The following is a 17,810-nucleotide window of genomic DNA, read 5'->3' as shown; positions in this document are numbered from 1 at the left end:
CAAATGTGTAAAGTTATAACCAACACGAAGCATGTGAACCTTTCAGCATGTTTAAGATGCTCAGTATACGTTATAGTATATAAGCAACAAAATACAAAACCAGCTTCTGACATCAGACGAAAAAGACAGGAGGAAAAGTACAAGGTGTTTGGACAGACCACAGAAATACAAAGACAGGAAGCAAAGGCAGAGGATAATTTCCAGAAAGGTTTGAAAATAAGAACATCATAAAGTTCTCATATCGGGATTGGCATAAAAACCATCAATCCAACCTTATTTTTAAGTGTAACCTAAAAGTGACACAACTTCTTTAAGCGCAGTGCAAGGGCTTCAATACCAATTCTCAAAAGAAGGATTAAGAAAAATTTCATGTCAATTACTATCTTCAAAAAAGCCACTTTAACCTGTGGCTTCTCTGAATCTGCAGGAAAACTGAACACATCCTAAGGAGAAAAAAAAAAAATATCTAAGAACATTTCCTATTCCCTGGACAGCTACCCCAGAAGATAGGAGAATATTGTCTCTGTTTCCTTTTGCTTAGGAACAGATGGAAATGTTTGGGTGTGAGAACATCAAGCCTATTCTAAACTCACATTATGCATAGATAATTCTTCCTCTGCTTCGCCTGTGTAACATCATGTTCCACGTATTTTGGCAGTGCTCACCCTTCGCTCTACACCTCTCTCCTGCAGGTCTATCAAAGATAGCACATACGCTTCCCACCGAGTACACAGCCATATTTATGGTTTTTAATTAAAGAGGCTGTGGAAGAAAACTCTTTGCTTCTCGGAAAAAATGTATAAAGATGCAGGCAAGCACAGGCACACACGGAAAAGCACATACGAAGCCCCCCAGGAGGCACAGAACCGATCTTTTTCTTTAAGAACTATTTTTGTGAAACATCATCATATCAGGAAAGAAAACCTGAGATAAATGGAAGTTTTCATCTCTGCAGCCTTTTTCTCAAAAACCACAAAATGCTCATCTCTTAGAGACAGAGCTAAACAACTACAGTTGCTAAAAGTGGCAAAATGTTACATCAGACACACGTACTCACACAGCATGAAAAGCTGCACAGAAGGAAACACTAAGCATCAGAGTCCTTGTGGTTTCTTTCTTGTGAAAACAGGGTAGACGGAGGATTAAATCTCTCTTCCCTGCCTCTCCTCCATATTCCCCCCAAGACTATAAAATATTTACCACTATCTGCAACATTTAGTCTATCTGCCTAGAAAACAGGGGGAAGGGAAGGAGGCGGGAATACCGAGGTGCCTAATGAGACCTTAGAGGATGTAATAATAGATTTCAGATTAAGTCTCAATTTTTGTATTTTCTTTGGAGGACGTATTTTATGTGGAAAACCTTAAGGGGGTGTGATGTCACATGTTGAGCTGATTCCAAAATGTTTGCCAAGTAATGTCACCATCAAGATCTCCACGCAATTGCCTGCCATAACAAAAAAAGAAAAGAAAAGAAGGGAAAAAAAAAAAAAAAAAAAAAAAGAAACCCAAGGGGAAAAAGAAACCCAACTCACAATCAAAAAACAAGCACTCAGCAAGTTAAGGCACAGCTCCTTCTACATTAGGCTGCCTGACTTGACATTCAGAACACACACACACCCCCTATACTCAGAGAAGTGACCTTTTCTTCCACTTCAAAAACCTTAGTCCAATTCATATCTTTTCAGGATGAGAATTTTGCATTTGGATTAAGAAGAAATGGAACTCTACTAAAAGTTTCATACATAAAGCAGTGACAAATTAATTTTGCCCCTCCCATTAAATTAAAAAAAGAAAAAAAAAAAAAAGAAAAAAAATCAGAAAAGCAGCAAATATTCATCAATAAACTTTATTTTTTTCAGCCAGAAGCAGTATTCTCTTCTAAGTGTGGAAGGGTATGTAGCGATCCCAACAGTATTTCAGTTTCAAAGCAGAATCCTGAACTTCAATTCAAAGTGTCTTGCTTTTATGGAAGACCAAAGCTACAGTATATGCTAAAGATATCCTTGAGGAGTACAGAATGCATCAAGCCAAACACGATACCTGAATAGTATGTGATTATGTGATCAAAATGAAAAATAAAAACTCAGATGCTGTGGGACAGTGATGCTGAAGCACTGAAAATTACTCATGACAGCAAGAATAAACTACCAGTCAGCTCCAACTCTTACATATGACTCTAAATATATTTTCAAATAAGGCACAGAGAAAGCATTTTCTCTCTTACCTATGTGCTCAGGAAGAACAACTGAAGAATTGTCAACTGAAAATTTTAGTGATGAACTAATTTATCTGATGATCCATGGTTTAAAAACACTAGGCAAGACTCTCTCAGTAAGGGCTTGTTGCTGCCTTCCTCCCTCCACACATGACATTTCTCATTAAGAGTGTTAAAAACATGTTTGAATCCTGCAAAATATTAGCAGCCTTCACTGACAGAAAAAACTCTTAATCATTTGAAAATCCCTCTGACTTCATAGCAAGGCAACATGACTAAGGTTGGCCTCAGCAATTGTACATTGCCAGATTGGGGAGTTTAAGGTTATGACAGGACTAGTGACAGCTTTCTAGATCTGGGAACTGGTTTAGCATTTAATGTTAACTCTTCAGGCATTAAAAACATAAAGACATAAAAGCCATTGAGCTTTTTCAGAAGCTTTTGCGTTTCATGGGGTTGGGAGATGTAAGGCAGAATTAAGGACTAGGAAGAATACTTAATTCAGATTCAAATGGAGATTCCACTGTATCTTCCCTGCAGATGTACTCATTTGTCCAAATATGTTTATCCAGACTCCATATTTTTGTTGTACAGTTAAATAATAAAAGCTGCTGGTTTAGAAAACATTTTACAAAGCTAAAATATGAAACTAGAAAAGTTCTCCAGATACGCATGTTCCCAGTTTGAAAACACACGCCAAATGCATGCAAATATTTGTGTTTACATATTACACTCCACCCCCCACACACAAAAAGAAACTAGATAATAAAATAGTAAAATTATCAGCACTTACACAGCCCTTCTCTCCTGCAAATCTCACGCAGTTTTAAATGTTACTTAAGCACAGTTATTCTCCATTTTCTGAATAGTGGAAGGAAATGAAGGTATGAGTGGAAGAAACCACTTACAGGTACCTGAGGATTAAAAACAGAGGAAAGGAAGGAATCTCCCAATGTATAAGTGTGTGCCATCACCAAACTTTCTATATACTATATAGACTCTCAACTATACAAAGGGTAAAGCTTTATTATGAAGATACGCTGGTTAAATAAGGGATTGTTCAACAGAACTCGAAAAATATAGCTGTTTGCTAATAGGTAATGTAAATAGACTTTTAAAGGTAGTTATGATAAATGTTGCTCACAGGAATTCAAATGGTAGCACACAACCTTGTAAGTTGGTATAACAGCAATTATAAGATCTTCAGTTTCAGGATCATGTACTAAGATGAGGGGTTTTTTTCCATAGGGAGGAAAGCAATCATAAGTTTTTGTTTTAGCTCTGACTTCACACTCGCAAAGGTCATATAAAGAACCTAGTCCAAAGAGGAAAACACAACTGTTTACATATAAGATGATCCTAACATTTTCTAAAAGGAAACTTACTCCTTATGCTCTAAGCAAATGGAAAAAAACTAAGCCAACCAACCAAACATTATTCGACTGTATCAGACATTTCTTCTTAAAACATAAAGGGCATTTTCATCTGAGAAGTCACTGTTCACCAAAAAAAAAAACGGAACCTAACCTGCAAAAGTCTCACAACTGTAGTCTTTCTCATCCAACAAAACACCACAAAACACTGTTTGTTGCTCCAACTGCTGCCTCTCATCAAGGTCAGTCAGTTAAGATGACAACCTGTTGAGTGATACAGGTTAGAAGGGATCTCTGAGGGTCACCAGCACGACCTGTTGAGTGCAAGGCTAACTTCACACTCATATCAGGTTGCTCAGACCCTTGCCCAGCTGACTACTAAAGATCCCCAAGGAACAGTGATTCTGCTGGCTACCTGGGCTCCCGATGCAGTCTTTGCCATCCTCACCGGAAGACCCTTTCCCTCAGTTTTTCATGGTAGGCATAATTCTGGTCTTGCTTCTGACCCACATTCAACTGAAACTGCTCTCATTAAAACCTCAGTAACTTCCCTTCTGGCAAACCTCTGAATCTAATCCATCTTCACTGTCTCTGATCTTTTGGCTTCCTTGGACACAAACAAGCTTTCAGCACTCCCTTGCCATCTTACCCACAGAGTTCCCGTGACTCCAGCTGGACTCGTTTCTCTAAGAGTTTCCACAGTGTACTCTGAGTCAGAAACCTCTCACTGCCCACCTCTGCTCTGTCCATAGGACCTCACAGGTCTTATTCTTTAGGTCTTTTCTTTATCCTTTTGCTCTCTGTGCTTCTCACAGAAACTCAAAGCCAGTCATTGTCTCTATGATAATGACTCAAGACTACCCCAAATCATCAGTACCACAGCAACCTGCCATCATCCCCAACCCAACGAGACCAGAAGGTACTTTCATCCGCCTGACCACGGCTTCATCTCTAAGATTCTCTAATACTTCAGATCTTAAAACTGGGATTACAAAATCATACTGCTTGTCATTCAGCCTGTCATACCTTGGCACACTTTCTACCTGAGCCGTTTCACATTTCAAGTATCACAAATTCTTCTTCACAGCACCTCCAAGAAAAACTAAAACAAACCAACAAAATTAAACAAAACATATCTTTCTGCCCATCCAAGTAACTAAACTCTTTTCCAGGCCCGCTCTTCAAAAATATTTCTTTATTATTTCCACATCACCTGTTTGATCCCTCTATGTCTCTTCACTGGATGTACACTCATTACTGCACTGAGGCTATGTATTGTTACTTGTTTACCTTTACAGTCTACTCTTACCTTCTCTTGAAATGTTACTACATGGGCTAAATATCACACTACAAATGTACCAAAATTAAATCATGTTATGTTATGATACTGCTCTAGTTCTGAGTAGGTAAGAAAGGTGATTTCATAAAACCGAGCACTCTAGGTTAAGTGGTTTGGTTTTGCTGGGTTTTTTTTTTTTTTGTTGGGTTTTTACTGTTGGTTTTGGGGGGTTTGGAGGTTTTTTGAGTGTCAGATGAAAGTAACTGCTACACACAATAGGTCAAATAAGCAATGCTTGAAAACTGGGACAAGGCATCAAGGAGAGAAGGAACCATCTCAGCTAAAAGGTAGAGTGCTAGTATGTTGTCAACATAACACAGCTGTACTTGAGTTCTAACACATTCACATATTGCAATAGCAATACACTACATGCCCAGCTCTGGAAAGTTCAATATGCTATAACAGTGGGTATAATTAATATTTGCTGGTTTTATTAATGAAGCCAATTAAATATTGTAAGAAGTGGGATCTTATCTCTATAGAAAGCTATAAAGTAAAAATAAACACTGTCAACTTACTTATTCTAAATGTGTTACCAGCAGTTTTTAATTTCATGCACACTGAACTATTGTTGTAGATTGCATTGTACTCAAATGCAATCATTTCCTTTTAGCTTTCTGGCAATGAGTTATATATATTACATATGTTTGAGACTATGTCTTGCAAGTTGTGAAATGGATGCCAGATCTCTGTACATTTGACCTTTTTCATGGGTATCTAGTGTTCTGTAGGTGAATAAGAGAGACCCACCACAAGCAAAACATTAGCGTTCTTATTCTGCATTACACCCCAATGGGACAGTCCCACTAATAACACCACTGAGGCACAAAGACAGACTCAAGGAAGTGATGTACACAGATTAATTACCTCATACTCGTACGTGGAAAACTATGTACCATTGCACTATATAACTTTCAACAGATGTTGTGAAATCAAATCCTTGTCAAAATCCAAGCATTCAAAGATCTCTACAACAGTTTCTGTGCATGATGGAAGGTTAAAATACTCCATCTTAAAGCAAATAAATCAACAGAATCCAGGTTAAAAAGAGGGATTAAAAATCCCAAATTATTAAATCATAGAATGGTTTGGGTTGGAAAGGACCTTAAGATCTTCTAGTTCCAACCCCCTGCCATGGGCAGGGATGCCTCACCCTAGACTGTGTTGCCCAAGGCTCTGCCCAACCTGGCCTCGAACACAGCCAGGGATGGAACATTTATCACTTCTTTGGGCAACTTGTTCCAGTGCCTCACCACCCTCACAGTAAAGAACTTCTTCCTTATATCTAACCTCAACTTCCCCTGTTTAAGTTTATCACTAGAGTCCCTGATGAATAATGTCACATTATGTTTTTTTCAAAACAAAGATTAATACAAATAGAAACAGGGCTTTCAACTCGGTGTTAACACAACTGAGAAATCCCCTAGATCCATGGTGCAATTCTAAATTATTCCACCTCCTGTAATCAGCAAGCAGATGCAAGATCTAAACGATAACCATTTCTCATGCAACTCCACTCGCATTGGTGGAGTGACAGAGAGAAGTGAGGCTTATATTTCATCTTTTTAAATTCTGAGCACATAAGACATCTGTTCACTGCTTCAGGCACACTGTCATGATTACCAACCAATACTATCATTGCATACTTTGAGGCTGGAGAGAATACGGTGAAAAGCCTTAGTCAAACAATGCTTTCCTACACTGCTACCCTCTCTTCCCTCATGAGTGAGGAAAGCAATGGTCATTGCGTATGCCCTCCCTGTAAAAGGGCATAAATTCTCCTTAAAGGGATGCTTGTGGAAACTTCCCTGGTGGTAGGTCTGGTCAGCAATTTTAACCATAGTGTCAGAGCTCAAAGCGAAAGATGATCTTTCTAAGCTGGCAAGTCTCAGAATATTTATGGCTCCTGTAAATCAACACCGATTCCATATACCCTGTTTGGAGCCTAACCAGTGACCAACACGGACAATGAAGCACTAGCCAAATATGCTCATGGTGAAGTGCTGCCTTCAGTAATGGGGCGCTTGCTCTAGCCACCAATTTACATTTCCAAATAAGATTGAGTGCACCACTCCACGTGCAGCACAGCATAACTAGTCTAATCATAAGCAACAATAGAAGCAAATGACTACTACATCAAGACCTGTGACCAAAAAAAGAAACGGTGCACTTCTGATTCATTGCAGGGTGGGGCTGTGAGAGAGAAATTGGCACAGGATTTTGTAACTGCAGTTTGAAAAGAAAACATACAACATCAGACAGACAGAAAAAGCTACAAATCAGTCTCTGAAAGTTTGACACTATCGTAATTTTCCAGAACAAATCATTGCTATGGGAAAAGTTATATTCCTGTTTGAATGTGGAGGAGGAGAAATCTCAATGAAGTTAAGATCTTTCTTGTGGCAGAAAAATTTAAGTGACTTATATGTGCTATAATTAGTTTCATATCTTAAGAACAGGCAAGAGAAAAATGGCCATGAGAACTGAGCATGCAGGTCACACATCAGTTACCAAGACCTGCAATCTAAACTCATACCCAAGTTTCCCATGGCATACTATGAGCTTCAATGCATTTATGCCCAGCTATAAAATCTTTGAGCATTATATACACATATGAAAGAAGCATGCATGGGAGACTGAAGTAGCTTAAGAAAAATGTCACAGCCTTGCCCTCTGTGCTACGGCAGTAATTTTAAAAAGAGAATAAACAAGAAAAATCAGTAGCACCAAGACAGCGTGCACACCACACACTTGTACTGAGTAAGTGTCTGAAGACCAAAGAAAAATATGTTTGATATTTTAATCTTTCTGCTAAGACAACTGGAAAAAAGCCTCAGAATACATATAAATTCAGAAATTAAAGGTCAGGAGAAACATACAAACTTTTGTTTTTAAAATCTCTATTTCAGACTGAGGGGGGGTAGGGGGTAGAGAGCCACAGGATGGGTGGAAGGCTCAGAGAAAGAAATGGGAGTAATAGGAAGTAGATACAAGAAGAACGATCTAGCCTCATCCCTGGAAGCAGAGGGCTGCTCTCCAGACATACTGTTGACAATTTTGCTTCTCATTTCACATGTCCAAAACACAGAAAGGTGTCAATCCCTGTTCTATAAAAGTTGTGCTGTCATAAATAAGATTACACTTTGCTATTCATTTAATAATTAATTTTCTTTAACAACTCAATCCAGTCCTTCCAGATAGGATTGTCACTCTATTGAAAGGTTTCTAGGTACTTGGCCAAGACTGAAAAAGAACCCTAAGGGACACATTTTGCTCACAGACACAGCTGAGATCCATAGCAGACAAAACCCTAAGATAGAGTTTGAGCGGTCTGCAGCAAGGTCTGCTCCTTAAGGACTATTCTGAGTGGAGAACTGCGGACTCCCCTTCCAAGGTAGATCCCACCTGCACACCCCTTGGGATGAAAAACCCAACACATCAGCACCTGTGAGGCATGATCTGAAGCAACACCAAAGACTGAGCAGGCAGAGAGACCTAACCAGTGCCTGCACCCTTCCACAGAAAAGTTTGTGCTAGGGAAGACAACTAATAAAAGCTAGAGCTCATACAGACATATTGACAACAGAAGGGTCCAGCACTAAAGGCTCCTGAACCATCACTTGATCATCAACAACATTAAATTTCAAGCAGAAAAAAAACCCCCAAACCCAACAGTTGTGATGGGGTCATCCTGATGAGGCTACTGAAAGGGGCGAGGGGAACTATATTACCACAAAAGTTTAATTTCACCCCAAAATAGGAAATTAAAAGTGCCAGAGGGACAGTAACACTGAAAATAGCCAGGCAGCTGAGTTACGTCTGTCAAATTTGGCCTAGCATCAGTTACCTTCTCCCAGCCTCTACCTTTGCCAAGAATGCTGGAGAAGAGAAACTCACTGAATCCAGAAACATGGTTGTTTTCAGATGTGCCTATGAGCCTGACAAGATATACCTTGCACAAGTCTGCTCTCATTCTCTGCCCAACATACTCCTAGCAGCATCAAATTATGGCACTGCAAAAGAAAATCACTGAAACCGCTCCTTGGAACAATGCCTTATTTACTTCCTTGCCAATACCTTTCAAGTTACACATTTTGCTTGAAATTATGAGAGCTGATTAAAAACCTGCAACGTGCACAGAGCTCTTCACTTTTAAAACCAGTGTCACCTCTTTAACACAACTGGGAAATTCCTTAGCCTCAGCATTTTGATTCAAGGTATCTTCAAGTCACTGGGGAAAGACACATGCCCCACAGACATTACCAGGGTGTAGGTAACAAAACATGTTTTTTTCTTGCACTATCCTTCCTTTTCAGTCAACCATAATTGTTACCATCTCACTTGCACTTCCTATGTTAGCCTTCTTCCTCTTCATAACCTGGGAAAAAAACTGAACAAAAGCAGACAATCCTGTGGAAAAGGAAATAAAACCTAGCAGAAACGGAGACCTCCTCTCCCTTCAATTTGATCTGTATGCCAAGAATGCTAGTGTTATCAAAAAAATTCTTAGCACTGTAAACCTTATTCTGACGTATAAATTTATGACTACCAAGATGACTTTTAGGAAAGTTCAGATCCTACGATTTGCATTTATGTCATCAGGAAATTGGGACATCGTTTATTCAAATGTTTAGACAAGATTTCACATGTTTCTCATTTGAAAATTTTATCTCGCATCCAACTGGGGAACTGAGAAGCAACACACACTTCCTGAAATCCTAAAATTCTCCCTTTTTTTCAATACTTTTGCCAGCTAAACTCTGGATGTCTTTGCTTTCTGTCAGACAGAAGAATGAGTCAGTCTGTCCCTAACTGGCCTTCTAAAAAGCAAACTGAGAAGTTTGATGACATATTTGGATAAACACACTCACTGGATAAAGTTACTTAACTTTTTATATCTCTTTAAGTTTGCTATAAACCTTCAAAATCCTTACAGAGCAGATTTAGGCATAGCCAATAAAAACTATAGATTATAAATAAACTTAATGAAAACCACTACATTAAAACTCAAAGGACCTCGTAAACATGCTCATCAAGGCTTCATCATTGTAATACAGCACCACGTCCATAAATCCATGTTATTAATTGCTAGGCATCCACACTCTTAATGATGTATCAGCCCTATACAGATCATCTTTGATTCAGAATCCAGTTTTCTCATGGTCTCTGAACACCATTTAACAGCCAACATTGCAGCTCTGACCGGAAGAGCAACGAATCAACCCAGAGTTTATATCGTTTAATTCTCCTGAGAAGACAGTGAAGTCTATTATGATCTGTATGTTCTTTCGGTCTCTCTAAGTGTCATTTTTGGCCAGGAAATAAAAGATTATGGGAATATACAGTACTGAACCTACAGAAGGGCACAAATACTGAGCTGATTTAGCCGCCTAAGCCCCCAGTTTACCAAAGGGTAAGAAGGTTTAAAACGCCATTTTGGAAAGCATCATTTCTTTCAGTAGTGAACATCCAACTAACAGAGTTTTATTAAAGGAATGTACCTTACAGATTCAAGATCCTGACCTCTACGAATTCCCATCTTCTTTAGCTCTGTATTAACTTCAGATGCAAAGAAAGATAAGAAGGCATTCCAAACAGAGCTTTTATTAGTTTCATAAAACAAAACAATTATTTTACCTGATTTATATATCAGGCTGTTTTCCATACATGCTTATAAGCATTATCAAATTTTAAGATTACTCTGATCTAAATTTCTTGTCTGTAATCAATCTTAAAATTAAGCTATTTTCATATCACCTCAGATTTCACTCCAGCATTTCGTTAAAGTGTGTTGTTTAATGTTTACATATGCAAAGCTCTGAGTCTCGATACAGTATACACAATCTTGCCCTTGGGTATTCCAATTATTAAATGCAAAGATAGTTGGATTTATGACACCCAGGAGGCATCCAGAGCATTTCTTGGAAGAAACTGAGAAGGAGCCATTCACGATAAAAATAACAACATATGAAGGAATTCGCAAAGTGCTTGGAGATAAAATTAGTTTTTTAGACACCTGACTACAAGACTGTCTCCATGGCTACATCTTTGAAATGGTCCTAGGCAGGTTCAGGCAATAAAGTAGCATTTCAGTAAGCAGTTGAGAAAATGATGCAGGAAGAAAGGGTTCAGATTTTATTAGACTGTGGAAAGACTTCTGGAATAGGATGCACAAACTTCACCTAAAATAAAACAAAAATAGGCTGCTGGTATTTAAATTTAAAATGCAGATGACTACGTAAACTTACCAGAAAGTTGGCAGGTGCAAAAACATGCACAGATCAGGATGACACATCAGTTCGGGATGCAATCATTAAAACTCTGTATTCTTGGAAATAAAGCATTAAAGTAGTTAACAAAGTTTGACAGGAAATAACAAAGCTCAAAGAAAAAGGATGCAAGGGCTCCTATACAAATGCAAGTCCAAGAATCCAACACAAAACTAGACTGTCTGGTTTTAAATGTAAACATGGACAGAACATGCTTCTCAAAGTGTATGAAAGAAAACATTCAGAGGAATAGAATTATACTTTTGATAAAATATTTAGACCAGAATGAACTAATGCTGATGTAGGAGCTGTAACAAAAAATGATGTACAGCTGTAACAAAAAAAAAGAAAGCAGAAAAGTGGAATAAAATAAATGTATTTTACTCTGTAAAAGCATATCCAAACTTTCTGTGAGTTGAACCTCATATATAAAGAGATAATCATATAAATGCTCAACTACTGACCATCAATCCAAAATAATAACACTTAGCACATGGTGATGAGAGCTAGGAAGGGAAGAAATAAGGGGAATCTGCAGTTATTTTGACATGCTGGATAAATATCACACTAGGGTATAGCTATTTAAATATTTGAACTTTTTTGTAAAGCATCTGATCATAAACTTCATTAGTAGGAGCAAGTTACAGTTTTTGTTCCAACTAGAGCCATCAACTAGTCCACACTATAAATACTGAAAAGCCTGAGATGAGTAAGTTCTCAAATTCAACCTGTTTGAGGTAAAAGGGAAGAACACAAAAAAAAACCCTCACAACCCTACAGTATCTAGCTTTAAGTGGGATAAACACGTAACACCAATGGAAACTTAATTAAACAGAGCATCTAAAAGAGTAAATCACTTGAAGGCAACACAATTTAACAACACTGACAAAGCAGGTTCCACATAAATGTGTATCAGCAAATCAAAAGCAACTACAACACTCTCCCAAAGCCAACAACAGATCAACATAATTTAAATACAAAGACATCTTAAAGGGGAAAATATGTGCAAAGATAACATACAAGAAATAGAAATGCTGGTATGCTAAAATCCAACCATCAAAAGTGGGAAGTCTGCATCCTACTCAAATTGCAGAACATGGAATTGCTCTGGACATCCTTCTCCTCTTACCACTGAGGCATAACATTAATTTTGGTTCATTTGCCACAACCTTAGCTCTTTTTCATTTGCATTTTTCCCTAAATGACAGCATTAGATTCCACCGTTTGGAAGTTCAGGAGGTTTTCACATTAGACTCTTCTTTATAGAGAAAGAGTCCAGAAAGCCATGTGAAGCTGAACTGATAATAGAAAAAGCTTTAGATCAAATCTGTACAACACAAAACAACAAGCTTACTAGTACCTTAGCAGGACTAAATGGTATTTAAGTGCTCAAAAAGAACTCGCATGAGAAACTGATGAACTATTAGCTGGTGGGTAATTCCTCTCTTAAAAAAAGCCAGAGAAATACGAGGCAGCACTAGCTTTTAGCAAGAGATTCTAGGAATAACTCAAAAAGAACTCGACCAATTCACTTGATTCACCAATTAGAAGAAACCATAGCAAAGAACTGGCAGATATCAGGCAAACATGAAACACTCTGGACAGTTGAGAGCAAAGCAGAATCATGTGCCAAGTCTGCTCCCCTTCCCCATCTGTCCCTATGTTGAGAAATGCTTTGCCCTTCCATCCTCCTGTTAATCCTGGTATCTGCAATGAAGCAAGACTAACTGAGCTCGCAGCAGTTCATCTACCCCTTTCCCGGCATGAGTGCGTTTTTCATATACTTTGATGTGCATAAAAACAAAATTCAAGGGTCAGACTAGTTACTTAGAATTGTTTGAAATTGTTTACAAAAGCCAATTTTTAATTGAGTTTTTTATGGCTGTGAGCTTATCCATCATCATCCCATTTTCTCATCCCTCAGCTAATTCCAAATGAAATGCAAAATAGAAGCAAAGACCTCTAAATTATTAAATGCCTACAGGGTTCTTGAAAACAGATATCTTTTAGTGTCTAGGACATTAAGCAAGAGTCCAGTTTGACCCTGACAAAAATACATTGCAGAAAAACCTTGTGTTCACCCTAACAGGGAGGAAAGCCTATTAGCTTGCACATTATTGGATGTTAAAAAAATCCAGCCATGAAACAAACTTCCATAATTCATTTTGTTTCACTATATAAACAAATTTTTACCCCAGGTTTGTAAATAACGCTGTTTTTACAAACCTTATGGAAACAGCTACCAATCCTTACTGCACCCAAATGAAGTAGTAAAATCAGAATCATGATTTGCCATTGCAAAAGCTGAATATTTGGAGAGTTGGAGAACATCACAACCTTCACCTTTTCCTTTTTTCCTTCTAAAAATTGCAGTATGAGCTTACAGGAACACATGCAGAAGTCTCCTGAAAATGCCTATAATGGAAAAATTAGTCAAATTTTCAAGAAATAAGTACTAGCATGTGGGGTCATCGTTTCAAAAGAGGTCAGGCATGCAGCCTTCCCCCTCTTAGAGAACTGTAGCCAGACTTCCCAATGCATTCATGCATGCAGCAGTTCGTAACAGTAACAAGGAGAGGAATGAAGATGCTGATCTCACTGGCACAGCTAGGCTTTTAAAAATTATTCCAAATAAAGCAGTGCTCTCCTACCTCCAACAAAAGAGGGAGAGGCTATTTGTTTTTAAAAGAAAAATACTAAAAATACCTTCAATTTCAGTTATCTTAAAAAAAGCTGGAGAACATATCACAAGTCCTCTTCAGCTGAATCCACCAAAAAAAAAAAAAAAGTGATAAGGCAAAATGGATATGATGAATGCTTAAGACACTGAAATATCTTCAAGAATTAGGGCATAGGAATACTTGGATCCCAATACAAGACGACACTGAGACCACGAATGCAGAAAAACCCCTCCTGAACCATTAGAACACCATTCCACTTTCTCATAGCATCTGGACTTTTATCTCAATTCTTTAAGAAACTTCTCCTCACGTTATCTTGTTTGTTCAGCTGCTACAATTACAACAGGAAAGGCAAAAACTGATGATTTGTTGTATAACACTGAAGAAGTCATTATACTTCCTTATTTAACACTAACTCCTCACCTACCTCAACTGTAAAAATCAAACGATGACACACTAAGTCATTACTGGTGCCAAGTATTATTCACTATCATTGCACTCAGGACAAATACGCAAGTACATACAACTATGCATTACAGATCATGAAGAATATACTAAGCAGACATTCCTCTGAAAGCACTGTGCATTGTTTTGGGGTGGGGTTTTTTTTTAAGTTTATGCTATTTGATCCATCTCTCCTCAGATATTTCAGTCCTTAGTATTAAAATCATTCAATTTCATTTCCTTTTTGGTTATTGTCAGCAGCTCTATAAGGAGTACTTATTTCTGCAGTCGTTACGGTAACACACGTATTTTTGGTTGCAGCCCAAAATGAATCCTAACCTTCATCTTCTCTTCAAATAATGTCCGTTTCTCCATTCTTATACAAGGTATCCAGACTATCTTATAATAGGTGTATTACCTCACCTTTTAGTAAGCTTACTTCACATGGAACAAATTTTGCCCTCCTAGCACTCATGTTCCCCTCTCTGCTTTCAACTGTAGCTGTAAATTACATTCAGAAACAAAAGGTAAACTTTGTTCCACATTTGACACTAAAGCCATGATTCAGCTTATAGATAAAAACACCTAAAGTATGTGACGTTGTTTGGATGCCTCTGTTGTGAGTCAGGCACCCAAGCTCCCAGTGCTGTCCATGGAAATGTACTCACGACAGTTCCACTCCAGTAACTGAAGACAGGTGTCTTCCGATGGTTTAAAATCCCACTCCAAAAGTGGTAACTTATAGATAAGTCAGCTCGGGTCACTGCTCCTTTCTGTAACCTCTCCTTGAATAGGCAGTATGGCTGTTACTGCATTTTTAAAGCAACCATTTGCAGCATGGTTTCTAGCACTTCTCCCCCATGTGCTGGTATTGACCACTGAATCTGACTCAGATTAACCATTTCACATTTATTGCATCTGCCCATTCAGATTTCTCACCATTTTACTTCTGATTACACGATCAGACTTCGAATTTCAGTTAAGGGAAACACCCTTCCGAAGAAAATGAATTCAGCAAGAGAAAGAAAAAAGTGCAAACAGCAAAATCCAAGAAATAACTGGAAATTACAGATTTTATAGAAGCCCAGTAACAAACCCGAGTGCACTGCACTCTGGGTTTGGAGCAAGTGGAACGTGATGAGTAGATATGCAATGTATGGTAGGTTGTGTCAATTCTCAGAAGGATACACTTGGTAGTAAAAGACAAAATGTTTACGAAAATGGTGCTAAACCCGCAAGGTTAAAAAAAGAAATATGAGAGAAAAAGAAAAAAAAAAAAAAAGTCTTAGATTACCGATGTCTCTTCCCTCTATTCAAGTCGGGATATCCCTATTTATCAGCAAAGGAAAGGAAAAATATATAATGATATTTTCATGGGAAGGGGAAAAAAATACAATCACTATTTGGTTTCTAACTGTCTGGCTAAGTTTAGAGTTACAAAACATGTTTACCTTAAGAACCTGAGCTTTGTTTGAATGTTTACTTTATAAAACCTTGGAGCTGAGAAGCTAGCAGAATAAACTGTGTATTATCATTGTCAGTGAAAATTACAGGTTTTGTTTGCCATAGCCCTCTGCAATGAGAAGCTGGCCAAGAGCCAAAGGAAAATGAATAATTTAAAACACTCAATCAGTTACATTCTGAGACAGTTTGTTTAGTGTTTAATAAGCTCTCCAGGGATGGAGAAATCACTAAAGCACATTGTCTTGACATGAGCTAAAATGGTCCTCTCTCATCACCACATTTTTGGGAATTTTACATTAATGCATTAGATAAAGATAGGTCTGTACATATACACGCATACATACATGCTCATATTTTTGCACATAAGTATATTGAGACACATTTTATTTGACAGGTTGCACATCTGATGTTCTTTATTGCATTCCATCTTTGAACTGAAATGCCCACATTCTTTAAAATTTCTGTACATATTTACACATTCATTTATATATTCACTCACCCATCTACACTCTCTGCAGTATTTCTTGTTTTATATATTAAGAGCAGACACAATCAAATGTATCATGCACAATGCATCATAAATGGAGAGTGAAGGCTGTCCAGGAACTGTTCTTTAGTGTATCTCACACTATGGAGAAAGAGAACCTCTATTAACATAAAAACATGGTAACTCCAAAACTAAAATTATATCAAAAAGCTTGCGTTTCTTTCAATTGATAATCGAGTTATGACATTCGCTATTATCAGAGTTGGCCTTTTTCAGCCTGGAGAAGAGAAGGCTCATGGAGACATTATAGCAGCCTTCCAGTACCTAAAGGGATCAACAACGAATCTGCAGAGGGACTTTTTATCAGGGCACGGGGGTCCGTATTAATAGGACGAGGGGGAATGGCTTTAAACTGACAGAGGGGAGATTTAGATTAGGTATTAGGAAGAAATTCTTCACTGAACTCTTCACCCTCTTTACTGAGGGTGCTGAGGCCCTGGCACAGGGTGCCCAGAGAAGCTGTGGATGCCCCATCCCTGGAAGTGTTCAAGGCCAGGTTGGATGGGGCTTGGAGCAACCTGCTCTAGTGGAAGGTGTCCCTACCTGTGGCAGGGGAGTTGGAACTAGATGATCTTTAAGGTCCCTTCCAACCCAAGCCAGTCTATGATTCATTCTATGATTCTATGAAGTTACTGAGCCCAAGAGTTTAGGAAATTCTGCTGAGCCTTTAGATGCAAAACAAAGACACTGAAATTAGAATCACAGAATGGTCCTATGGTGCTGCTGCACACAGAATGGTCGCTGGTGCTGCTGGACACCATTCCATAATGTGTTCTGCCAGCTTTGGTATCTGTACCACCTGCTGCTTATCCCTCTCATGAAGAATACATGAAAGTCTGACCTGTTGTTTCTCATCAAAAATATAATTTAGGAATCTGTTATGTGATTTTGCCATTTTTCTTCTTTTCCAATCAAACTAGATTTGATTTGGCTAAGCTATAAAGCTTTTTGTGCTGTGACACTTTGAACCGCTGCAGGTTATTGATGTGAGTAAAAAATGGCACAGCTTGAAACCTTTACAGGTTCACTGTTTGATAAACAGGAGTTCTTACTGCAAGCATACAAAATAAAATGAAATAAAATTTCATCTCTAAGGATATCAAACAAGAAAAGCTGCAGCCTCTAAAAAATGAGTTGCACACAGCAATGTGTTGCATTTCTCTCTTAAAAACAAAAGCACATTTCATACCTCCATCTTCTTTAGTAACATTCTGAAAAGCCCAGAAAATCTCTATCTGCAATTAGCATAAAAATACTAGGAAATATTAAAGTGAGTTTTAGTAAACTTAGTTTAGGCAATCTTTTTATTCTCTACTACCAAGTCACTATGAAATGGCAATGGCTGTTGCTAGTGCCCTAAATACACAAACAAATATGAAAAAATGAAATTAGGATGTTTTGGATTCTTAGCAGGGGAAGGGAACAAAGGGAAAGGAGCTGGCGATGCCTGTTCCTGGAAGGGGTGGCAGATCAACC

General features: G+C 38.1%; 2 protein-coding genes across 3 annotated transcripts in view; one reads left to right on the top strand and one right to left on the bottom strand.

Moving 5' to 3' along the window:
* Nucleotides 1-17,810, bottom strand: part of CMSS1 (cms1 ribosomal small subunit homolog) — a 236,103-nt gene that overhangs the window by 163,707 nt on the left and 54,586 nt on the right. The window contains exon 1 of one of the 2 annotated variants that reach the window (XM_030477183.1): nt 1,058-1,193. The exons of the other annotated variant lie outside the window; for it this stretch is intronic. Coding sequence (XP_030333043.1) covers nt 1,058-1,064 — 7 coding nt within the window. The 5' untranslated portion in view covers nt 1,065-1,193. Of the gene's footprint in view, nt 1-1,057; nt 1,194-17,810 lie in introns of those variants that run through there. 2 annotated transcript variants of the gene reach the window in all.
* The window catches only part of FILIP1L (filamin A interacting protein 1 like), a 203,898-nt gene that overhangs the window by 133,103 nt on the left and 52,985 nt on the right, over nt 1-17,810 (top strand). The window lies entirely within an intron of this gene.

The sequence above is a fragment of the Strigops habroptila genome, chromosome 2 (assembly GCF_004027225.2).
Source record: "Strigops habroptila isolate Jane chromosome 2, bStrHab1.2.pri, whole genome shotgun sequence".
NCBI classification, from domain to species: domain Eukaryota; kingdom Metazoa; phylum Chordata; class Aves; order Psittaciformes; family Psittacidae; genus Strigops; species Strigops habroptila.
This window is presented reverse-complemented; position numbering and strand designations above follow the sequence as displayed.